Below are 24,772 nucleotides of genomic sequence, written 5' to 3'. Positions count from 1 at the left end.
CTTGCTGTGGACTTCCCCTGGGGCTGCTATCAGGGTTGAGCAATTGCCTGAAGGCTGCAAACTGCTTTTGTGCACTTTTGCATCAGAGAGAAGTTTCCCTCGTTGGCTGGAGGCTGCTGCCCACATGCACCCTCCGCTGTGCTCTTGGTAGTTGGGAAGAAATGTCCCTGGGAATGGCAGCCCCGGCCTCCCTCAAACTTCCCTCAGGGAACACAGCTCAGAGATGGAGGCTGAGCTACCCAGCCCATGACAGGTAGGAGGTGGAAGAAGAGAGCTCCTGAGCCAGTGGGTCTCCACAGATGGTCCCCAGTACATCACTCCTGCAGCTCTTTTTGAAAGAGCATCACTTATCAGCTGACTCAGGTGAACCTCTCTTTTTGGCAACTTTGTTTCAAGTTGTCCAGTTATTGGGAGCACAGTGCTGATGTTGACCGACTTCATGCACTTTTCTAGAGATTCAGGCTGGGAATTCATGAACCCCCTTCAATCTCTTCTTAGAGAGGAGAGGGAAGCCCACCCAGAATAAGGGAGAGCACCCCAGCCTCATTGGGGTTCAGCTAGAGAGTCCTGTAAACACCAGTCTCAGGACTTCTGCTGCTGCCTGGAACCAGCAAAAGAGATGATGCCCCCTGCATCCTAGGCCTATCACCAACTGGCTGGGTGGCCTCAGGCCATTTCACTTCGGGGTCCTTTGTACAAAAGTCTTCTCTTAGGGTTTTTTCAAGTTGACACTTTTTCAGATGGAATTGGTGTATTTATTCTTAGAAACTCAAATCCCATCAGAGTAGCTCCTCGGTAACAGCAGGAGATGAAAACAGAGGGTGCCTCTTTTTATGAAACTGGTTTATTTTGCAAATCCCTTAGAGGTCAGTTCATATTTGGCCTGGGAATCTACATGACCAGCTCTCTGCGTGACTGTTCTAACAGCTAATGGAAAATCAGAGGATTTTGCATTATCACAATGTCCACAAAACCTACTATTGTGTCAGTCTAGGTGGAAAGGGGGGTGAGAGTAAAAGATGCTTTCATGCTAGGTCCCCTGGACAGTGTATTATGGTTGAATTATGTCCCCTGCCCAAGATGTACTGGAGTCTTCTTCCATAGGATCTTTACAGAGAAAGTCAAGCTAAATGAGGAAATCACTGTGGGTCCTAATTCAATATGACTGGCATCTTTCTGGAAAATTTAGATACAGAGATAGACACTTCTGGAGGGAGATGTTATAAAGACACAAGGACAAAATGACCTCTGCTGGCCAAGGAGAGAGGCTTGGAACAGATCCTTCCTCTTGGCCCCAGAAGCATCCAGTCCTGCCACACCTTGGTTCATGCTTCTGGCCTCCAAACTGGGAGGCAAGACAAGCCTATTGTTTAAGCCACTTCCTTCACGGCCCTTGGTTATAGCAGCCTCAGCTGACAACACATGTTCCCCTAGAGGGGAAAGGAGCCAGCAAGAATTTCTGACCAAAATGGATTTTCAGCTGAGAGAAATTAGACTTGTTTCTAAGAGGATAGCAGAAGCCCAGTCAGGAGGGAAGCCCAGAAAAGAAGCCATTTTGGAGACCAGGTGCATCTGGTTTGTCATATATAGGTCTGCCTTTTCCGAAGAGAAGGTGATACACAGGACAAGACTTTTCTCTCATTTGGTGTTGTCCCCACCCCCGTGCTGCCACTGCTAATTTGAAATCTAAAATTCAAAGTTCAAAAAAGAATTTAAGCAGGCTTTTAATTTAGTCAAGTCTTGGGGGATTTGGGTTTAACTCAGAGGCAAGGAGCATGCTGAGCATGCACAAGGCCCTAGGTTTGATCCATGTCACCAAAATTAATTACTAGATAAAATCCTAAATACAGACTCCCCTATCCCACTTTGGGCCCGGGAGTGTGGCTTAGTGGTAGAGTGCATAACTCAGGACATGTAATGAGGCTCTGGATTCCATCCCCAGCACCAACAATCAATACATAAATTAGCCAGGTCTTATTTAACTTCGAGTTGCCTTCCTTCTGTGTTGGGTGACTTTCCTGTCTGTAATTACAGAAACATCTATCTGCATTTACACTCTTGTGATTTACAACTCTCCCAATAGACAGTTCTTTGTGTAGGAAAATGCAGTACATCCGGCCCTGCAGATGCACATCCCATCTGATTGGAGGAGTGGAAGAGCCAACTTGGGCCTGGCATTGCAGGTGACACTCCTGACCAGCACGGGAGCAGATGAGAACTTCATGGGCTGTTAATAAACTGGAACCAATCGGTGAATGCGGGCTGATTGTGCGGGGCCGGCTGGGGCCGCAGGTCCTTGGGAGAAGGCACACTTGCGTTGACTCTATCTGCATATAGCCTGGCTTGAAAGCTCTGGCCGGGCTTGGTGTTTGTTACAGTGAATAGACATATGTCCCCCACGCTAGCACGGGGAATATCTAATTAAGCTACACAATGATTGCTTATGCCCGAGGCTGTTACAAACAAGGCTCTGTCACTCTCTTTGGAGAACCACAAAATGGGGATTTGCTTTTAGTGCATGATAATGAATATATTTGAAATATATTAGAATTTATTTAGATGGTGCTCTCTCACCCCTTTGAAAAAATAAAAAACTCAAAAGAAATGCTGTTTTCCTCAAAATATTTTGTCCTTTTAAATCCTACTCTGGGAGTGGGGCTGGGCTTGGGACGAGGGATGGCTGTCAATCTGTTGGTAAATATTGGTTGGTTGGTCATGATGTTCAGTGTACATTTTTTTCCTATCATTTTTCATAAATCAGAATCTTAGGGATAGGAGTTACATTGGCAGAGATGTTAGCACATCTTTGAGGGAGCCCAAATGTTGAAGAGTGTTTTTCCTGTGATCAGCTCTCCTGCCCTTATTTTAGTTTAGGCAGAACTCTCAGGGAAATTTTATTTTCTCTAAAGCCAAATCACCTTGGTACATTGGACTGAGGTACTGTATCCTATTTAAGCCTCATGTTGCTACTTTAAAATGGACTGTGATTTAAAAAATTTTTTTGTACTTGTAGATGGACAGCCTTTATTTTATATTGTTTATTTTTATGCAGTGCTAAGGATTGAACCCAGTGCCTCACACATCAGGCAAGCACTCTGCCACTGAGCTACAGCCCCGGCCCCTGGTCTGTGATTTTTAATAAGAAAAAACAAAAAGATGGCCTTCGGTTAGGAGCTAAGAAGTGGGTTTTCCTGCTTTCCACTCTTAAAATGATGAAAAACCTTTGACACCAAGCCATGGAATCAGGGACAGTGTGCAGAAATTCATGGCTAGAAATCAGATCACCTCCAAGAGACACTGATTGCCAAGAGCAAGGCCAGATATGCAATTAGGGGGCTCAGTGCAAAATGAAAATGTGGGGCTCCTTGTTTAAAAATCATTCAGGGCTTCAAGATGGTGATGGCAGAGCCCTGAACCAAGCTCAGGGCTGTTCTAAGCACTGGGCCTTGTGCTATTGGCAGTGGGAACTGGCCCTGCCAAGACATGTGTGTGTCCTCACTGAGAGGGGGAAGAGAAGGAGACAAGGAACAATTTTAAGTCCTAATTTCTATATAGTCCATGACCCTGAGTAGGGATTCAGTTGAAATGAAATGAGTTAAAAAATGAACTCCCGGTAATCTCAGCTGAGGCAAGAAGATCCCAAGTTCAAAGTCAGCCTCAGAAACTAAGCAAGGCCCTAAGCAACTTAGTGAGACCCTGTGTGACAGAGATGACAGGTGGGCTTGATAAGAGTTGATTAGGTCCAAGAGCTCTGCCCTTATGAATGGACTAATAATGTCATTATCCCACTGATGGGTTGCTCTTGAGTTCGGTCCCTATTTTCTCTCCTGTTCTCAACTTCTCTCATCCTTCCACCTTTCACCATGGAGTGATGCAGCATAAGGGCCCTCGCCAGATACCACTACTATGCTCCTGGACTTCCCAACTTCTAGAATCATGAGCCAAATAAATTTCTGTTCTTTCTAAGTTGCTTGGTCTTGGGCATCTTGTAAGTGTACCAGAAGATGGAGTAAGATGGTTCCTGTCACACACAGTGAGGCAGCCTCATGTCCTGGCTGCCTCTTCCCTGGACTCCTGCTCTGTGCTCACTCCCCGTCTGCTCCTTTGTGTCAGGTCTCTAGCTGGGAAATGGCCCCTTCCTGGAACTGCCCATGAGCCAATGTCCATGGGAAAATAGACTTGTTCTTCTTAGGGGAGAACTTTTGGGAAGATGCCTGTCAGGGTTTGTTTTTTTGTTTTTGTTTTTTAATTAAAAACACATAACCTGAAATCTATTGATCTTTAGGTGCTTCATAAATATTTGGTGAATGAATGAGCCATCCTCCTGCCCTGGCCTCCTGAGTTGCCGGGATTACAGGACTGTGCCATCTCCATCACAAACCTGCAAAGGTTTGGCTTTGGAACAAAAGGCAAGAAGCTCTTTTGGAAACAGAAAAATCTCGGGTGGTCTGGGGAGGACTGAGATGGAAGAGCAATTGTTTTGCAGTAGCAGAGGTCTGAAGGGTGCCTTCATGTGTGCCAGGTGGGGAATACGGTCACAGAGTCGTGAAGAGCTGGTAGGAGCTGCAAGACTCCTGGGAGGAAGGGTGTGTGGGGCCAGAAGGGACAGTTGTCTGGCTTAGGGATACAAAGGCATCTGAAAAGAAATCTGGAGGCCGGGGTGGGATAATGTAATAGAATTTTTCCTCGGTATCCTTGCCAGATTGGTTCTGGGACACCCCCACACCCAAATTTAAGGATGCTCAAGTCCTTTCTATAAAAAAATCATAGGATTTGCCTAAAACCTATACATATCCTCCTGTGTATTTCAATTTATCCCTAGATTACTTATAATCTAGAGTATTATTTTATTAATACGTAATACAATGTAAATGCCATGTAAATAGCTGTTATAATGTATTTTTTAGGGACTAATGACAAGAAAAACATCTGTACATTTTCATAGCAGATGAACATTTTTTGGGTGGAATCTTCAGATACAGAGCTCAAGGATACAGATGACCAACTGCGTTGGTAAATTCCAAGGGAGCAGAGGGGCACCAGAGTGCTCAGGAATATGATCCTGTTTGTTTGTTTTGGTTGAAATAACAGGATTTGCATGTTCATACAAATCCTTTTGAAAATGGAAACAGAGACATCTGCCCTTCCATGTTTTTTGGCAGCTATTAGCACAATAGCTAAGAAGTAGAAACCACCTAAGCACAGAAAGACAAGGACCACCTGATCTCATTCTTATGTGGGATGTTAAAAGGTGGATTTCACAGATGATGAGGGAATAATGGCAGTTAACAGAGACTGGGGAGAGACAAGGGGGGAGAGTGGGGAGAGGCTGACCAATGGGGACCAAGTCACAGTTAGAAGGAAACAAGAAGCTCTGGTGTGTGCCATTGCACAATAGGGTGACTACAGACAGCAGTTACACACTGTATATTTTAAAAGCCAGAAGAAAGTATTCTGAATGTTTTCACCATAAAGTTATGATAACTGTTGGAGGAGACGGATGTGTTAAACTTGACTTTGACATTACACCATGCAGACATGTATCAAAACATCTCATGGTACCCCATAAATGTGTACAATTTTTATGTCTTTTTATATGTTATTAAAGAGAAGAAAAAAGCCAGGTGCAGTGGCACATGCCTATATTACCAGTGGCTTGAGAGGCTGAGGCAGGAGGATCACTAACTAGTTCAAAGCCAGCCTCAGCTTAGCAACTAAGGTTCCTGAATTCAAACCCCAGTAACAAATTTAAAAAGGAAGGAAGAAATACAAAAAAAAATGGCTTAAGAGCATTTGAAGGGGCATCTCTGACGGCAGACTGGCCAAGTGCAAGCCTTGAGGGATGAAGTGTGGGCTAAGAAAGAAGCCCTTGCTGGGTGCAGTGGTGCATGTCTGGAATCCCAGAGGCTTGGGAGGCTGAGGCAGGAGGATTGAGAGTTCAAAGGCAGCCTCGGAAACTTAGCAAGGCCCTAAGAAACTCAGTAAGACCCTCTCTCTAAATAAAATATAAAAACGGGTTGGGGATATGGCTCGGTGGTTAAGTACCCCTGGGTTCAATCTCCAGTACCAAAGAAAGAAAGAAAGAAGTCCTTACTGGAAGACAGTGTGTCTGCAGCTATGCAGGTTCTGAGGCTGAGGCTAAAGGAGATGCAGAAAAAGACAACACTGTAAAGTCAGGTTTGTTTGTTGTTGTTGTTTTTCTTCCCACCATCTCCTCCTCACTAAGGACAAATGGTTCAATTTCAGGTTTGGAATAAGAGGCCGCTTAGTTTTCTTCTAGATGAGTGGGTGTTAACAATGAAGCAGACAAGGGCACCATGCACCCTCATACCCTTCTGGATCTGGGAGGAGTCGGGGTAGGGTGGGCCCCAGTCAGAGCTTTAAGGATGAGACCGGCTGCCTCTGGAGGTTAGGTTTCAGAGCACATGACTGGCAGAGAGGTGTTGAGGGAATGGTTGTAAATTCACCTGCTAAATGAATTCATAGTATATGCCCATGAGCCAGTCATATCTCCGGGCCTTCGTATTTGAGATAGGATCATTGGATTAGCTCACTGCATAAGGCTCACCCAAGAAATGTTGATTCATTAGATTGGAGTCAGGCCCTGGCATGGATTTAAAAACAAACCCCCCAGGTGGCTTTGATGCAAGGTCAGGTCTTTGAGCTGTGACATTAGAGTACAGGTCTTCCTTTACCCCATGTTGACTTTGCTCTTTCCTTACAGGGATGCCAGAACTCTGAGCAGAATAAACCCCAGGGTCATCTAACTTAGCACTCCTCAATTTTCTGCTCATATCTGATTAATCTTCCAGGGCCAGCTTACAGTCCCTCCCTTCCTACTCCCCTTTCAGGCACTTTGCTGATCTCTCTCTTCCCATTCTGGAAGTATCCAGGACACACGGCTTGTCTCATACATGTAGAACAACGTTATTCGATGTTATCAGCTACCCTGTTGTCTCTAGCCAGTCTTCCCAGAGAGAAGGGCATGAACCTCGTTGGGAGATCCTTGTCTCCCTCGGCCCCGACACCATGGTTACTGACTTCCGTTGGACTCCTCTCAGGCTGCGTCCTCCAGGTCAGCGAGACATCACGGTATGGTAATCACCACTTTACTGTCAGTTCAGCTAAGTTAGCATCCGCTCTCCGAACCTGGCCAATGGGGCAGGACATAGTTTATTCATTTCAGTCACCTTCCTGCAAATCTCTTGGGCATTTATTTCTTGTGATTTCATTAGCCTGAGGGTTAGAGTTAGATTCATTCCATGACACATTAGATTGCTCCGATTATGTGTTGTTAGAAACTTCCTCCACTGATTTGGAGGACGATGTGATTTCCACCTTTCCAGTCAGAGTCATGCTTCCTTACCCACTGCTTATTATACTCTGTCATCCCAGGAAAAAAGATGAAAAAGAATTAACACTCTAAATTAGGAGCACACATATGGGAAAGGCGGAGACAGAGCTGGGAGCAACTCCACATGCCAGATGGAGAAGCTGCTTCCTACTGTATCACGTTTCCTTGTTTTCCAGACTCCCGATCGCCCCCCTCTCCTGTGTCGTTGTTATACATGCCTTCAAAATAAATCCTAATAAAATCCAGTTACGATGTGGATGTGGTAGGGCAGGAGAACGTCTGCACAAGAAGTTCTGGTGAGAGAAGGGTGCTGTACCTCATCTTGCTTTCTCTGAATCTTGTGCCTAACCCTTGCTTTCCAGAAGAATTTTTCTGAACTTCCAAGTGATTCTAAGGATTGAGCGAGGTGCGTGGGTTGTGTGTTTCAGTGAGGGATCCTTGTTCATTGGAGCCAGAAGGTGGATTCTGGGTTTTTAGAGTGCTGACTTAGCGGTAATGTGGCTTTTTCTAATGACAGAGTGAGACTTGTCTGGATTGTGGGCAAGTCTGAAATGCATATGTCTCTTCTGTACGCACAGACATCTCCATTCGTAGACCCCTGTCTCTTTTCTTATCTCTCCTTCTTCCCTTGTCAATTCTTCACCACTCAGGAGCATAAGCCACATGGCAGTTAGAGTCCTACTAAGGAGATTTACAAGGGGGATGTGGTCACTTTGTTAAATAGATTCTTCACACCTGAGCTGGGCTTGGTGGTGCTTCTCTTTCTTATTCCATCCCTGTTTTTCAGGGGAATTGTCATCTGTTTGGTGCTTTAATCACACTGTCCCTAAGGATGCTTCAGTCCTTTTCCATTTCCAGGGATTTTAAACTTCTTCTCAGTGTACCACACTCACCTGATTTCTCTCCAATCTCATGACTTTTCTTCCACCAACTCTCAATGCAGTGGTGATCAGCTTTCTGTCTCCTTTCTTCACAACAGTGGGAACTTTGTGTAACTTCTTCCACATTTGACTTTGAGGAAATCCTCTGCATTTGGGGGCTGGCTTGGTAGCATTGGTTGATAATGTGCTGGGTGAGATCTGACTACCAAGGTATCTGCGACCTCTTATTGTAGAATTGGACTCTCCAACACAGTAGCCATGAAACACATGAGGCTTTTTAATGTTAAAAATTATTTAAAATGGAACAAAACTAAAAAGTCGGCTCTTGCCACATGTTCGATGGCTGCCACATCGGACAGTGCAGATGGAGACCATTTCTGTGACCACAGAAGGTTGGACAGTGCTGCTCCAGTCTGCACTCTTCCTATTGCACATCTGGGATGTTCTGCCAGGATCTTGCCTGACAGGACACAATAGAGCATGGATTCATCATCAGAACACCCTTTAAGACACCAGGAAATCCCTGACCCGGATACTCAGAAAGCTGAGGAAAATGGCAGATGGGGAACAAATTCTCAGGCAGAACAAAATTTTTAAGATGAACCTTAAAAAAATGAAATAAGAGGCAGGGAGAGAGTGTGAATCAGGAAAGACAGGAATATACCTTAAATTTTTATTAGGCAGAAATAAAAAGTTCTAGGTCATAGTAATTCAAGAAAATATGAATTTCATGATTTGGCCAAAGTCCCTTCAAAAAGACCCTGGCCATGGTCCAGGCTCTCGGCACTTGCGGCACTCAGAAAATGAATTCACACATCTCACTTAGTTTGGTCTTTGTATCTAGTTCCCTTCATCTTGAATTTGGAGAATTAGGATTCCACTAGAGTCTGTGTGTCTTTCTCTTCTTTTCCTCTGTAACATGCCAAGAATGGAGGTGGGCCTTTTACTACTTGGCTCATTTCAGTGGGTGACAGGCCACAGGGCTAAGTGGACAGAAAAAGATACCTTCTGTAATGAGCTTCAAATAGGCTGTCCATTTCATGACAGAAGCATCAAGTGGTGAAGCTGCTCAAGATATGGGTGAATCTACATCCCGTTCAGGGGGAGTGCAGAGGTTAGAGGGGCAGCCTTCCAAGGGGTGGGAAAGTATCAGGTATGGCCTTCGAGCATGTGAGTTTACAGATGAGTGGATCAGCAGGATTGAGAGCCTGTCTAGCCCACCGGGCAGGATGAAGAGAATCATCCAGAGACCCTTGGGCTCTGCTTCTTAGCGCAGTGTGAGCAAGAGCAAACCTCAGAGCTGCCAGGGTAATGTGTATTTTCCTGGCTCCTCCCTTTAAATGAGGTAATAAATAGAAAATGTAAAAGGCTTTCCAAATGAGCACCATAGGAATGAGAGCTGTAAGAATTTACTACTTTTAATTTTACATGTATCTCCCATAGCCCATGTGGAAATCTGCTCCCTCTGACTTAGACCACTAGTTTGAGCCTGCTTTTGTCCCACAAGGAAGATTTGCTGCACGAATGGATGCCATAAATACAAAGCTCTTCAAGTGTGCCCTTCTTTCCTCAGCCCACTGTGACATAGACTGATGGTTGTTGGCCTCAAGTTCTTGGTCTTCCCTTCCAGGTAAAACTCACTTACTCCAGGCTCTCGGCTCTCTGTTTTGTGGTATCAACCACACTTCACAGACTGCTGTGCTAATGGATGCTGTATATCCCTCCTGGGCAATGGGTGTTTTGTAGGCTTTCTGGAAACACCACACCTGTCCATCCAGAACATTAACAAGAGGAATGCTGGCTGCCCCATGCAGGGTGGAGGAAGGCTGGGGTTCATGCCAGCTTTCCAGTGCTCCCCACAAACAACATGAAACTTGGACTGGCTTTGAAAGCCACCTGGCTAGCCGTGCACCTGCATGCCTACTTCCCAGCTGAGCCGAGGGGTTGATGGTCCTGCTGGTCTCCATGTGCCTGCTCTACTTCACCACCTCTGCATGCATAACAGGTGATATCTCTGCAGTGCTGCCCCCATCCTGAGTCCCCTGCTCTAAGTGCAACCCAGTGCCCAGCCTTGGGATCATGAGTTGGAGAAAACTGGAAAGTTGCTTGGGCAGCTCAACCTTGCCCTGTGGGTAGAGTTCATGACAAAACATGGTCATTGATGCACTCCCCCCCCCCCAAGTCCCCTACCAAAGCTTTGCTTCCAGGTGGGGTAGGATGAACAGAGATGACAGCTAGTTCTGGTTTCCTTTTCATGTGTAGGAAAACAGGGACGAACATTCCTTTGGAACCATGTGTCATTTTGTAGCCTCCTTCTGTAGTTACCAGAAAGCCTTGTGTTTTTTGTATATGGCTTTGTTGTTGTAACTGGGATGGGGAGGGGTGACTTCCTTCCTCACTGATTCCCTGGGATTTGGGGAAGGATAGAAGAGAGACCCCCCCCCCTCAGAGGAAAGGGAAGAGAAATTAGAACTACACTCACAATACCACGTCCCAGGTTCATAGAAGGAGATTAAAAATGTGAGTGATGCTCATGAGCTCACCTGTTGGAACAACCCAGCTTGTGTCTCCCTTTTCCTGAGTTTAGATTCCACATGAATACTTTTCAATTCTGCAACATGGTTTAAGCTAACAGCAAACAAACTGCCAATCCTATTCCTTGGCACCTTTGCCCTCAAATTGGATAGAATGGGCATGTATGTCCTTCCAAGGACAACCCTCATTCCAAGGACAACATGCTAAAGAGAAGCAGTGCTTTGATAACAGGACAGAGCTAGAAGCAGGCTTTGGGCTCCGCGTCCTGACCCAGGCAGGGCAGGCCTGAGTGTTGTCACAGCCATCTGTTGCAGCCTGTAATGCATGAGCACATTAGCACATGGCCCGCCAGCAGCCTCAACATTGTTCTCCTGGCTCAGTTAGCACGGCCACTCAACAAAGGGACAGTTTTGCATTTGGGATAAATACAACCACTGAGGATTTTTTTTTTAGGATACTTTATGTTAAGGTTTATACTTGCTGTTTGAATTGAACATTTGTGGCCACCCTCCTACCTACTCCAATATTGTTCTTATTCTGTTTGTGACGTTGACATGGATGGTTTGTGGGAGCCACTAATTTGCCAAGAGACATCTTTCCTCTTTCAGATATGATCCTCATCAGAAGGATTTATCCAACTGAACATTTGTGTCTTCATTTTCTTAATCTCAATCCTTTTACTTCCCAAAGGATTAGAACAAATTGTCTAACTAGGAAGCCATGTCACCTTAAGGTCAATGTCACATCCCAAGGTCTACATCCTTTCTGTGCCCAAAGCCTACCCAGCAGATGTGGGGTGGCAGCTTTTGTTCCCCAGGGAGAACATCATAATTTAAGCTTTAGTAAATTTGTTGATCCCTAACAGAATATTTCAGAAAATTCCTTCTTTGCTCCCAGGACCAATACAAGACCAGCCTCCAAGACTCAGGAGATTCAAAAAGCAGTCTTGGCAGGGAGAACACAGTTGGATGATGCACTTTTCATGGGATAAAATTTTGCCTGATTTCCTCATGTAGGAGTTCCAGTGAAGCTTTATGCGGTCTCTGTTCTTGCTTAGAAGCAAAAACCATCTGTATACACCCATTTATTTATTCAATTAATATTTATTGGGCACCAACTATGTACTTGACTCTTCTATATCACTATTCAAGATGGGCAAAGATCTCTGCCTAATAGAGCTTAAGTTCTAGTGGGGAAGAGAGATAGTAATAGTAATAGGACTAGTAGTAATAATAATAACAACAATAACAATAATAATACTATGTCATGGAAACAGGAAAAGTAGAGCAGGGAGGGGAATGAAAAATCTCAGGCTAAGTTTGGAGTATTGAAAAGGAAGACATGGCCAGGCACACACGCCCAGCAGCTCTGGAGGCTGAGGCAGGAGAATTGCAAATTCAAAGCCAGCCTCAGCAACTAAGGCTCTCAGCAGCTCAGTGAGACCCTGTCTCTAAACAAAATACAAAATATGGCTGGGGATGTGGCTCAGTGGTCGAGCGCCTCTGAGTTCAGTCTCCAATACAAAAAAAAAAAAAAAAAAACATGAAAAAGAAGAAGCAGTAGTTACGATCTCAGTTGACTGAGCTTTGTATTCCAAGAAGAAATGTTATCCCTCAAGATAATGGGTGCCTTCCCTATGTTAAAGTTCCCTTCCCAAGTTCAATTTCAAGTGGAAAAGTTCACTTCACTGGCTCCTTTCAATCAGGGTAACTCTTAAATGCTAAGAAAGAGCAAGTTTCTTAGGTGTGTTTCTTGTGCCCAAAGCTGAGCTCAGAATAAGCCTGTATATTTGCCATTAAGGAGTCTCTTGCCACCTCCTGACTATTAAGTGTGTATTGAATAAAATTCTAAGAAGATGAATTATAGAAATCAGGATATCTGTTTCTGCACCATTTACTGTCCCTCAGATTTATGTCAAGTCTTCATGATCAAGTTTAAATTTTAATGTCCACTTCTCAAAATGTGACTTGGGCTAAGGGTACGGGTCAGTAATAGAACACTTGCCTAGCATGTGCAAGGCCCTGTGTTTGGTCTCCAGTATTAAAAATAAAAATTTAAAAAAAATGGTACTATTTATATTATGGTAAAGATTTGTACATGCTGAAAGTTAGCTGGCCATTTCATTTCCAAGTCATAATAGAATCTGGCTGAATAAGGAAATTAGCCATACAAAATCTACCTTCTTCAGTCAGGCTTCTCACTGAGATTCTGCCTAAGAGCCAAATGTATTTGTTAGGGTCACTGGGCAAGTCCCAGGGCAGGAGTTGTTGTGGGGTCCTCAACACAGGTTTCTGGATGGCATGGAGAACATTGGGGTTTTTTATATGAGCAAAGCTCAGGGATACTGCCATGTTGATTTGGGGGTCCCGAATCATGCAGAACCCTTGAGATGCTTCAAGGCAAGTCTTAGGGTAACAAAACCCTAATTCATAAGACCTCCCAGGTTTGATAAAATGATACCTCTGCAACCAAGCACTCCTATTTCATCCAGTATGCTTGTGGGCCTGCCCACGACAGAGTTCTCTCTTTCAAACCTGATGCCTGTGAGAATGGTACTATCATCACCCTATTTTTCAGATGAGAAAACCAAGGCTCAGAAAGCCCATGTCCTTTATCCCACCTAGGTCACACAGCTAGTGGGTCTGGGTAGAGACAGCATATCACCTCGTATCTGGCTGCCCCCTCATAGTCTCCATGGTGATCACCTACTTTCATGACCTGTGTATTCCTGGCTGCTTGAGAGGAGGAGACTCAAGTGAGAGTCTGGATTTAGGCATACCTACACCTGGGCAGGCCTTGCAGTTCAGAGCACCCACTCAGAGTTGAGACCAAGCACAAGGTGACTCCTGGGAGCTTTTCTTTAATCTTCACAGCCACACAACTGCCAGGCATTGTTACTTCTGATGCAAGGAGGTCTGGAAACCCAGCCCGATGTAATGCAGGGCCCAAGTCCCAATCCAGCTGCCCTGGGTAGAAGCATGAATGCCCACCTGGCCCAAGGCGAGCATTCCCCATCAATGCAGAATTCATTCAAGGTCTTGTCACACTGGACTTGCTCCTCACACTCTCCAAACCTCTTCTTCTTTGAGTCCTCCATTGACTCCCACTACACCATCAGTTCATTCATTTCCGGCCCTTGCATCTAGCAGGTATGATTTAGGTACAGAAGCATCCAAACCCGTTTCTACTACAGGAAAGTTTGAACCTAGGATAACTCCTTTCCAGAATTGTCTATGTTCCTGCTTCAAAGAGGCTGGTGAACCCCATTAGCACACACAGGCACCAAGGATGGCTGGTTTCACTCATCACATCTTCCTGCCACCTGGGGGGTGGGGGTCCCAGGACCTCTGTTCCAAGAGCCTGATTTGCTCATGGCACTTTGGAGATCACCCATTATGGCTCCATTCCACAGTTGAGGAAACTGAGGCCCACAGCCAGCAATCATACAGCTTCTGAGGACAACCCCTGCTCCTGAGGACAAGCTTTTATTGCCACCAGCATTTGAGGATAAAAGGGGGTGGTGGTGCTTATGACCTATTTTCAACCTGTAGGAGAAAAGAGCTCCCTGAATCTGACTAATTTGGGAGGATCACGGAAGGGAAGGGTTGAAGGGCCAGGGGGCTAAAAGCTGGGGCAAGACAGGAGAAGACTGCAGATTCCCAGAGCTCGGTAGAGAGAAATTGGCATGCCCAGCTGCCCACAACTGAGGATTTCTGAATCATAACAGCTTCCAATGCTCAGCAGGGACAGAAGGTCTCCTGAGAGAGGGAGGCCTGCGCACCGGTACAAGCGCTGGTGTGGGTGGAACTGTGAGAGCGAATTGGTGTGAGCGGGTGTGCGGGAGCCTGTGCGGGTGCACACGTGTCCCGCAGTATTCGTGCGCCTGGTGCTCGGTGCTCTCGAGGGCAGCTGTTTGGTGTCCACAGGAATGTGGGTCCTTCTGGAGGACTCTGCAAGCCTCCCTCTCGTGGACCCCAATCCCTCCCTCAGCTAGTGGACTCAGAGGCCCTATAGCCACTGCGATCTCACCAAAGGAGGGCCAGCGCAGTCGAAGCCGGCTGCTTTGTTTCGGCAATCTGGGCGGATGCGGGCCGCTCTCGGGCATCCAGCAAGAGCTCCGGGTCTGCGGGACACAGGACGCCCCTCCACACCCCTCCCGGTTCAGCCTCCGCGAGATCCAGGAAGCAAGGGGCAGAGAGGACTTTTGCACACACTTCAGAGCGAGTTTTCCAAACAGTCTTCCCCGCGAGCGGCGACGTGAGACAAGAAGAACCCAAATAAAGCCTGAGCCCGGAGGCCTGCCAGGTAGTCCTGGAGGACACCGCCGCTTTCGGGACTCGCAGACTGAAATCCCCCGGGCCATTCGGCCTACTGGCGTGTCTGGGGGAGCCTTGGCGTGTGGTCAGATGGAGTCCGACGCCCCCGTGGAATGAGAGCGCACACTCCTAGCGGCCTCGGGTCCCACGGGTTCCTCAGGTTGTGCTTTACAGAGCTGGCGCACGTATCCGCCAAGTCCCTGCAGGCTTTTCCGTTTACAACCCCTTTCCGAGTTCCTCCTGAACTCGATGCACAACCAGGGCGGAAATGCAGCTTAGGATCTGGCTGCGACCCGGGCCGGCAGCTGGACTGGCGATAACAACAGTCCCTAATGAGCGACCGCCGAGGCTCACCTGCTCTGGCCCCTCCTGCGCCGGCGCAGCGCGCCCACCCGAGCCACTAATTGCTAAAGCCTGTCCGCACCGCCTGCCACCCAGATGGGGGCGTCTAGGACAGATGGGGTCCAGGCACCGAAAGGGAGCATAGGAGCTTCCCTTGAGTGAGCTGGGACGTGGGGCACTGGTGGCAGCTAAGGCAGTCTGAAAAGGATGGGGTCCCAGGGGGGTCCTGGGTGCGTGGGCTGGGCGACCTACTGGGTGTGGACTGTGGAGCAGCACTCTTGGATTACAACTGGGGGTGCCCCTGAGCAAGTCACTTCTCCTCTCTTGGCTTATGTTTCCTCACCTGTAAAATGGGCCTCTAAGAGTTGCAGTGAGAATTCAATGAGCTGACATGTGTAAAGCTCAGTACGGGGCCTTACCCTCACCACTTTAATGTTTTCCACCTTCTCTTCCACTTTCTTTATTAATATCCTATTAATAATTAATAGTATGGGTGGGGGGTAACAGCCTCCCTCCTCCCAGATCTGCTGACTGGTTCTTCTCTGTCCCCCACCCCATTAACCTGTAGCCAGGCAATGCAACCTTATAGCAACAACAACTCGCCCCCTAGAACAGAGTTAGAAATCAGAGGGAGAGAGAGAGAGAGAGAGAGAGAGAGAGAGAGAGAGAGAGAGAGAGAGAGAGAGAGTTGGGAAGATTAATCTCCATCTCTGCCCAGTCTAACATGGCCCTTCTCAGGGAGTTTGAAACTTAACTGAGCCCCCAGAGCATGGGTTGTTGGCAGCTTCCAAACTAAGGAGTAGCCATAGTAACTTTACCTTGCTGTTTCTGTCCCTCTCCCATCCAGTGGGATTGAGTGTAGCAAACGCTCACTCTGGCAACATCCAGGCTTGATTCTGGTCTTCCTTTCAGGTCTGTAAAGACAATGATGAGAGGTGCAGACACCAGCAGGGTGCCTTGAAACTCTCAGGGTAGGGCCTTTGCAAAAGACCCCCATGATTCCTACTGGTACTATGTGGGGATGGGGAGACTTGGCACAAAACCTGTAGGAAAAGAGGAACTTGAAATGAGAGGTGGGCTGATGTGGAGGAATCCTTTGTCTTTGATGAACTTCTAGGTAGCATTAAGGTTTTTACTTAATAGAGGGAGTTCAGACAGATTTCTAAGTAAATTCTGGCCTGAAGAGAGACAGACATTTCTCCAGTGCTGGAGTAGTTTTATCTATGAGAGCATGTCAGAGAATTGAAAACACAGAACTGGCCCCAGAAGCTCTTCACTGGTTCCAGTCCAGGAATGAGAAGGTCAGGTCCTGCCCAGGTGGCTACAGAAGCCCTAGTTCACCATGGATATCCCTGGTGCTACATCTTCCCCTGCCAATCAGAAAACCAGCTCTCACTGGGAGTATGACACTTCTGGGTCTCAGCAATATCATCCTCTACTAAAATGTACTTTAGGTTTGCCAGTTCACTTCACCCTTCTGCTCACTGCCTGTCCCTGGGATGCAGAATTCCAAGTCTCTGGGCATCAGAGTTATCCTGGAGTTCTGGCCAATCCTAGAGTGAGTCCTACAACACTGCCAGGGAATTTCCTTTTTCTATGACTCCAGCCTATGAGTCTTGGGGGCAGTCCCCTGGTCACTGAACTCTGTCCTCTCAACCTCCTCTGGTAGAGCTCCCAGGTTTTTAAGGAGGTTGGGGGGCAAGTCTCTGCAGACTTTGGGATCTGGTGAGGAGCCACAAAGGCCACACAAAGGGTTTTGAAGTTGGAAAGAAGTTGAGCTTCACTCAGGTTAGTGCTGGAAAATATTTAGGGACCAGGGCTTCCCTGGTGCCAACTCACTGTGGCAAGTGCCACAAGGAGCACTGCTTCCCTGTGGCTTTCCTTTGCCTTTCCCTCTCTCTTTTAGTAGGAAGCCTGTTTCCAATTAAGGCTCCAATCAAAGTCAAAGTTGTGCACAGTTTTCTATCTCTTCTCAGGGAAGTCCAGCCGCTGGCCTGAGCCTTCTATCCAGGACCCTGGTCAGCTCAGGGCCACCCTCCTCAAGGGTGCCTGCCCCCCACCCGCAGTGCCCCATGCCGCTCTTGTGTGCACGTGTATGTGCCTCCTTAGGGTCCAGGGATGTTGGGGCCTCACACATTGAGGCTGAGGCTCCCAGCTGGATGAGTAGTTCATGCTCCTCCTAACTTGGCAGGGGTCTAGCTTGGCCTTTAGCTAGATACTGCTGAGAACTTGGGGACCAGAGTGGCGGGCAAGACTTAATTTGTCTTCTTTCAACATTGGTCCTTCTATGCATACACCCAGAGGCTGCACCAGCACGCGTCCCCGTCGTGTTTTGCAGTGAATGAAGAGGCCACTACCATACAAAGCCCTCTACCTCTACCCTTAGCTTGCACGGGTCAGGGTTTCCAGCCTCTTCTGTATGTGTCTGCGGCTAGAGCTGGACCCAGTTTTAAATTCTTTGCAAGTTTCGTTTCAAATGGGAAATTCGGAATAAAGATGACTGGATCTTACCCTGCCCTCTGCTTGGGTTCACTTAGCGCCGCTGGGCTGCTTTTCTCTGCCCCCAAGTGCTTGGCCTCCTCCAAAATCCCTCCTAGCCTTTGGTGAAAAGAGAAGCCCTTTGGTGAAAAGCAAGGCCTACAGCACCCGTTCCTGGTTCCTGGACGCAGCTGTTCTGGCCAGCCGCCCGACATTGCCCAGTAGAGGACCCCGAGCGCTAGCCTGCAGAGTTAGAGGATGGAACCAACCCCAGGCCTGGACAAGGGACTCTGTGTGGGCTGGGTTCCTCCTGGACTGGACTCAATAAATGGGAACAGGGAAACCTAGCCCCAGGTTCAAGGGCATTCGGCCAGTGGCTACTAAAGATGTCAGAACGCAGCAGCCGGTCTTTTCAGGAACGAGCGCGTTCTTGGTCAGAGCTCTGGTGAAGAGACTGCAACAGGATCTGTCCCTGTTCATGATCAGGCTGAAGTTCTTGTTTTTGTTTTGTTATTGTTGTTGTTTGCTTTTATTTCCATCCAGAATCCCCCTTAAGAGCCCTATCTTCAATCTGCATTACAGCTTTGGGTTGTAAGGAACCCTGTGTCCGCAAGAAAAGAGAAGTCACCCCAGGAAAGAACAGAGACGCCAAAGTTGGGCAAGTAAGAGCCAAGTAGTCCCCAGGGCCTGGCTCTTTGCAGTTTCAGATCTGAGTGGGCACCGCAGCAAGGTGGTACAAAGCCCAGAGAAGGGACAGATGGGCTGATGGATCCCTAACCAAACATTCCTGTGCAGCCCTTTACTCTCCACTCCGTGGGCCTTCCCGCAGCAAGCACTCAGCCCCAAGCGCCTGGTTCCCCGCTGAAGCCAAGGGATCCCACTGGGCTGTGTGGGGAACAGCAACTGCCCTTGAGCAGAGAGAAAATAAAAGCTCAGCAGAAGAGGATGTCTGAGCATCCAGACCCCCAGCCCAAGGCACGACTTTCTCTGGGAAAGGTCAGAGTTCCACACAAGGAAATGTACACTCCTAAACTAGCAATCTTTAACTGAAGGGAAAGGCCTGAAAAATAAATTAAAGAAAAGCAAGTTGTGATAAATACTGGAAGGATGTGCTCAAAGGCTATTTAAATAGAATGGATGCGCAGGAGGGGAGGAGTTGGGGGCGATTGACAAACAGCCCCCCACTATCTTTCTTCTGGGGAAAACCAACAGGATGCTGGTTAAATCCTTCCCAGAAAATCGCATTCCTCACCCCTCTTTCCGGGAGCTCCCTGAGCACCCTCCCACTCACAAGGATGAAAAAGTTTGATTTACTTTAAGTTTTATTTAAAATCTCAACACTCAATCATTTATTTCGTTTTCTGCAACCAAACAAGTAATAAATATTATTTAGCACTTTTTTTTTTTTTACAAAAATAAAACAGATGATACACTCTCTGCTAGGACAGCGTTTATCAGAGGAGGGATGTTATGTGGCAGAGGATTTGAAGCCCATATTGCAACGCAACCAGCGCCAGGCGATTTGCACCAACGCAGGAAGCACGTGGAGTAGTTTGCCATTTGAGTTAAAAAACCGTGGCAAAAAGAAACCGATACAGAGAGGAAAGCCGGCTCAGACTCCGGAGGGGTTGGCAGTCACGTGAGCAAACAGCTTAGCATCGTGCACTTACCTCATCACTGATAGTGTATTTACATCTTCCAGAAAGAAATTATTAAACAACTAACAGAACCCCGCCCCCATAACTCAAGCTATATTCACAGCATCTTCTTTCAGTTCTGTCAAACCCTCAGGTACCAAAATAACCGTTCCCAATCGGGTAAGAAACCAAATCACTTTGTGTGCGTGTGTGTGTGTGTGTGTGCGCGCGCGCGCGCGCGCTCAAGACGGAAAGAATGGAGAGGGAGGGGGCTAGTATTCATTTTAAAATACCGAAAAAACACAAACACCCGCCTCCCCCTAAATCGGCAGTTTGGGTTATTTCACTCCACAAGTGGTTCTATTCTGAGCGTCTATAAAGCTTGTTCATACTGTTGAAAAAGGAACATTCACAGATTTATTAGAAAACCACAAACCCCCAAGTCAACAAGAGAGACAGGAATGGCCACAGTTTTTACACGATGTGGGTTTACCCAGATATGGAAACCGGGCATGACGAGACATGACCGTAAGTGCTTCGGGTACCAGCGCCAACTTCCATCTAACTCATTGCCCCTGGCCCAGGCTTGGAGACGACTCTAGAGGGTGAGGCCCAGCGGTTGCTTCTGCAGTGAGGATCCCACCAGAGTCTCCTACCAGCCGTGAAAGGAGGAAGGAGGGAAAGTCCCCGACCCCCCACGAAGTGCTGCCTGGGTCCAGTCTGGGAGTTAAACCGTGGCTCTTGGGGAAACAGTTTTTAGACTCTTTCCCCCCGGGGTGGAGAGAAGGAATTCGAGTGAAGGACACATACGGTGGTATCATTTTATGAAGTAGTGTCTACCGGATCTGCGCAGTTTAAAGCCGAGGGCCGAACTAGGTCCCGGAGTCAAGCGCCCCTCACTCCCCACTCTGCGCGGTCCCATTACTTCCATTCCCGGGTGCTGTAGTCCCAATCATTCCCCACCCTAGCCCATGGTCCTGAGCCCCTCCTCGCGAGCCCTAGTGCCGGCCAGTCCCCTCGCTTCTCTGCACCCTCCGGGCACCCCCTGCTCTCCAGAACGCTCCAGCACCGACCAGCTCACTTGGCGTCGGAGGTGAGGCGCGGCAGGCTGCCGGCGCCCATAGCCGACACATGGTGGTGTGGTGGTGGCACCTGGCACATGCTGCAGGGGCAGGGCATGCCTCCCCAGTGCTGGAAGCCACCGCTGCCTCCGCTGCCGCCTCCTCCGCCCCCGAGAGGGGCGGCCGTGGCCGCTGACGGAGACTTGAGCAAGCCGTGCGGAGGCCGGATGGAGCCGACAGACGACAGCCCGGAGCCCGGCAGAGAGGCGCTGGACACCGCCGCGGCGGCGGCGGCGGCAGCTGCGGCGGCTGCGGCGGGAGGCAGAATGGGGTGGTGCACTGCCGGATGGTGCGCTGCGTGAGCGGCGGCCGCCGGGTGAGCGGTGGCCGCGGGCAGCGGTGCAGAGTGCGCCAGACCGCCGCAGGCCGACGGATGGAAGCCGGCGTGGTGGCCTCCGTAGATCTCGCTCACCAGTCGCTTCATCTCCTCCAAAGAGTTGGTAAGCATGAGGATGTAGTTGCGCGCCAGGAGCAGCGTGGCGATCTTGGAGAGCTTGCGCACCGACGGGCCGTGCGCATAAGGCATGACCTCGCGCAGGCCGTCCATGGCGATGTTGAGGTCGTGCATGCGCTTGCGCTCGCGGCTGTTGATCTTGAGGCGCAGCTGCTGCAGCTCCGGCTCAGTCATCTGTTTCTTGTCCTTCTTGGTGGACGACGTAGCCGCTGAAGACGTGGACGACGAAGTGCTGGACGAGGATGACTTGAAGCCACTGCCGCCCAGCTTGTCCCCGGGGTGCGCGCCCGCCGCGCCCATGGCTCCGCGCAGCTCGGCGCTCAGCTCTGGAGGGCAGTCGCTCGGTGTGGACGAGGACACTGTGCCTCCTGTGAAGCCGCTGCCGCTACTGCCCTTGCCCCGGGCCGGCAGAAAAAGGTCATCGGGCTCTGGCGACGACGGGCGGCTGGACACCAGGCTGGCGTCCGAGTCCATGGCCTCGGGGAATAGTCGCAGCTTTTGCGAGGTCCTTTCTCCCTGGGTTCTCAGAGCTTCCCGGAGAGAAATGGGGGGGGGGATATGAATATATGGAAGAGAGAAAGAAGACACTAAGTGAGACAGAAAAGCTGCTCCTGCCTGCTCCTTAGCGCAGAGTCCAGGCACGGGTGGCGGGTAGCTCTGCGTCCACCTCGCTGCTATCTCTGGCCTTGCTTCTAGCCGCACCGGTATTCATGACTCATCTCCTCTTTCCTTCCCCACTGCCTCCCCTCTGCTCTCATCCACAGGTTGTTTTATTTTAGAGAGCATGGGTGTCCCTCAGTGAGGGGTGTGCTAGAGGTTTTGTTCCTTCTATTAGGAATGGGAAAGCGGGGTCTCCAGGACTGGAATAAGCAAGGAACAAGTCAGAGCGTTTCTTCGGGTATTGTGAGGATCTAAATTGAGAACTATTTATTTGGTTCCTCAAACGCATCCACCTTATCTCCATCGACACCGCGCAGCAACCACGCGCGCACTTATACAGCCAGAGACTGCGAGGGCCCAGGGTCCATGTGTGCGTCTCGGGACCTCCGGGAGCTCTCCAGACTGACCCGGACTGATCCACAGAAGGAGCTGTGGTCGCCTCGACTTATGGCTCTGGGCGGAGAGGATGCTGCGGTGAGTGAGTCAAAGCAGTGAAATCGCTCGGTATAACTGACCGGTACAGGAGGGATCCAGATCCCCCTCGGTGGGAGCATCCAGAGTCGCCGCCGAGTTTGAGCGGGGGTGGGGGTGGGGGGAATCTGTCCTTGGGATCTAGTCTAGGGTTGCTGGGGGGCGGGGACACTTACTGTGAATTCGATTTGAGGAGCTCGCTCCAAAAAGCTGCAGTGGAGATCCTGGCTCCGGGCGCTAGTGTCGCGTAGGTCTATAATAAGCATCCGCACCTTTCAGGGATCTGCCGGTTTTTATAGCCGGGTGGCGGCGACGACGGCCGCGGTGGTGGCCGGGGCGGGGGCGGGGAAGGGAAACAATGTGCTTGTCCTGGAGGGGCAGCCGCGCCAATGAGCTGGGCCCACTGGAGGGGCTGGGAAGCTGATGTCATCCGGGCTAATTCCGCTCAATGAAACCCGCCCGGTCCGGCACACGCCTCCTCCCCGCGCACAACCAATGGGCGTCCGCGGTGGAGAGATTCTTGTGGAGGGACTGGAGGAGACCCCGCCGGCGACAGTGAGAGCCGAGCGGGAGGAGGAGGGCAGGCTCACCCGGGAAGGAGACAGGGCCGAAAGCGCTTGAGGAAGAGAGAAGCATCGTTAAATTTCTATAAAGATATATTCACCACAGAGTCCTAATGGGAGACCGCGTGGGCTTGAGACCCGGCATAAAAACTAACCTGACGTCCAGCGCAGCTGGATCTTGGAGATGTGCGCAGATAACGCTCAAGACGCAGTGGAAGCTCCCTAGTTTTCTCTTTCTCTGGCTTCCTGCCATCTCTTGGGTTTGATCAACACGCGAGCATTTGGGCCCCCCAATTTAAAGATTAACCATGCACAAAGCCCCCACTTTCTTCTCTCTCAGAGCGCTTGTACTAGGTGGTTGTTGCCGCTGCTCCGCAGGAAGGCGGTAGCGCCCCCAGGTGGGAACACGGCTTTGCCGGGCAGAGGGCGGGCGAGGAAGAAGGGGACCGGCTCCCGGACGGTGTTTTGAAGGAAATCACAACTCTTCATAGAGTTGAGAATGTGCAAGGTCGAGTAGTTTCGGTACAGTAACCGCACTAACTCTGAGTAAGTGCATCACGAGTTAAATATCCCCACCGCCTGTTTACTAGCGGGGAAGCCCGGTGATAGCATTTCCAGCACGACTGGGTTTTGTTTATAAAGAGACGTCTCAGGCTTGAGCTAGGTCCTCCTTCTGCGGTGAGGAAGGGAGCGGAGATTGAACTGTTCCCGGATGGTTCGGGACACATTTTACTTATCACAGCCCGACTCTCAAATAGGGAAATACCTTGACCAGGAGGTATTGAACCCGAATTGGAGAAGCATCTGAGGTTGTCCAGAGGTGCCTAGGCACTTATCCATTTTACAGATTTTAAAATTCCATTCTAGATTTAAAAATCTAGAGACCCTACAGAAAAATTGCTCAGTCTTTACAGCGCAGCCCCTTCCTCTGGAGTACAGATGGCAGCGTAGGATCTTAGGGTAGAAGGAGCTGCCGGGGCTCCCCAATCCTTAACCTTTCCTTGAGCTGAATTTCTCATATCCTTACAGCTCCTCACAAAGCGCACGTGTGTGTGTGTGTGTGTGTGTGTGTGTGCTTGCGCGCGCGCGCGCGCGCACACACACACACACACCCCCTACACTCATATACACTGTCCCCACTTCTGTCTCCCAGGGCATATTAAGGGTTATTGGGTTACTTTCTTTGTTTGGGAACATTTAATATACCCAAGGTGTATATTACAAAAACAAGCAAACATCATAATTTGTCTTCATGTAGCAACGTTACAAAACAAGCTAATACGAAAACCCAGGTTATTGCTCCTAGTTCGGTTCTAAGTTTTCCTCCAGGGTCGATGCTAGAAAGCCCAGTGGGTTTTCGCCTTTGCCGGTCTTGTGCCTTCTGGAGCATAATTTTTCAACCCGCGTGTTTTCCAGCTGGCTCTGCAGCCATCCGTTAAATATGTATTTAAAACATGAAGAACTGAAGCGTGGTGATATGCCGTCCAACGGTTGCAAGGATAACCCATAACCGTTCAATTACCAAAATCTGTCACACAGACGGACGAACCCAGGGAGCGGGGAATCAGGAAGAGCTCCGACCTTTGGACTTCCCCGTCAACCGCAGTGAGGACGTGAGTGGAGGTGTGAGCTGTGGGGCCACCAGCTGGGCCGTGGAGTTGTGCGCCTGCCAGAGCATCTAATAAACACTAGCGGGCACACCGTGCGCGCGCCTTGGTTGCAGGCGCTGCCTTCAGTCCAGCCGCCGGCACGTGTCCCAGAGCTCGAGTTTCTTTTTTTGTTGCTTCCCACTGGTGTCTATCTTGCGTCCAGCGGTCTGCGGGAGAGCTTGATTTGACATTCTTTACACGTTTGGCCCAGTGGCTGGAGTCGGAGGCAGGGCCGAAAGTGGGGAGCTCATCCTAGGAAGGAGCGAGTCTGGAGCCTGAAAGGCAGAGTCCGAAGGCAGGAGAGTTCGCTT

General features: G+C 49.1%; 1 protein-coding gene across 1 annotated transcript; it reads right to left on the bottom strand.

The window, feature by feature from the left end:
• Positions 1–20,620: 20,620 nt before the first annotated feature.
• Positions 20,621–22,464, bottom strand: OLIG2 (oligodendrocyte transcription factor 2; the record flags this gene model as incomplete). The annotated part of the gene is made up of 2 exons (XM_081302071.1): positions 22,426–22,464; positions 20,621–21,648 (listed from the first exon to the last, which is right to left on the bottom strand). The coding sequence occupies exon 2, from the start codon at positions 21,590–21,592 to the stop codon at positions 20,621–20,623; it is 972 nt and encodes a 323-aa protein (XP_081158197.1). The 5' UTR covers positions 21,593–21,648; positions 22,426–22,464.
• Between the last annotated feature and the right edge of the window lie 2,308 nt (positions 22,465–24,772).

Source organism: Spermophilus citellus (assembly GCF_964194105.1).
Source record: "Spermophilus citellus genome assembly, chromosome: 7".
Taxonomy (NCBI): domain Eukaryota; kingdom Metazoa; phylum Chordata; class Mammalia; order Rodentia; family Sciuridae; genus Spermophilus; species Spermophilus citellus.
The sequence above is the reverse complement of the archived record's forward strand: the minus strand, read 5'-3'. Positions and strand labels throughout refer to the sequence as shown.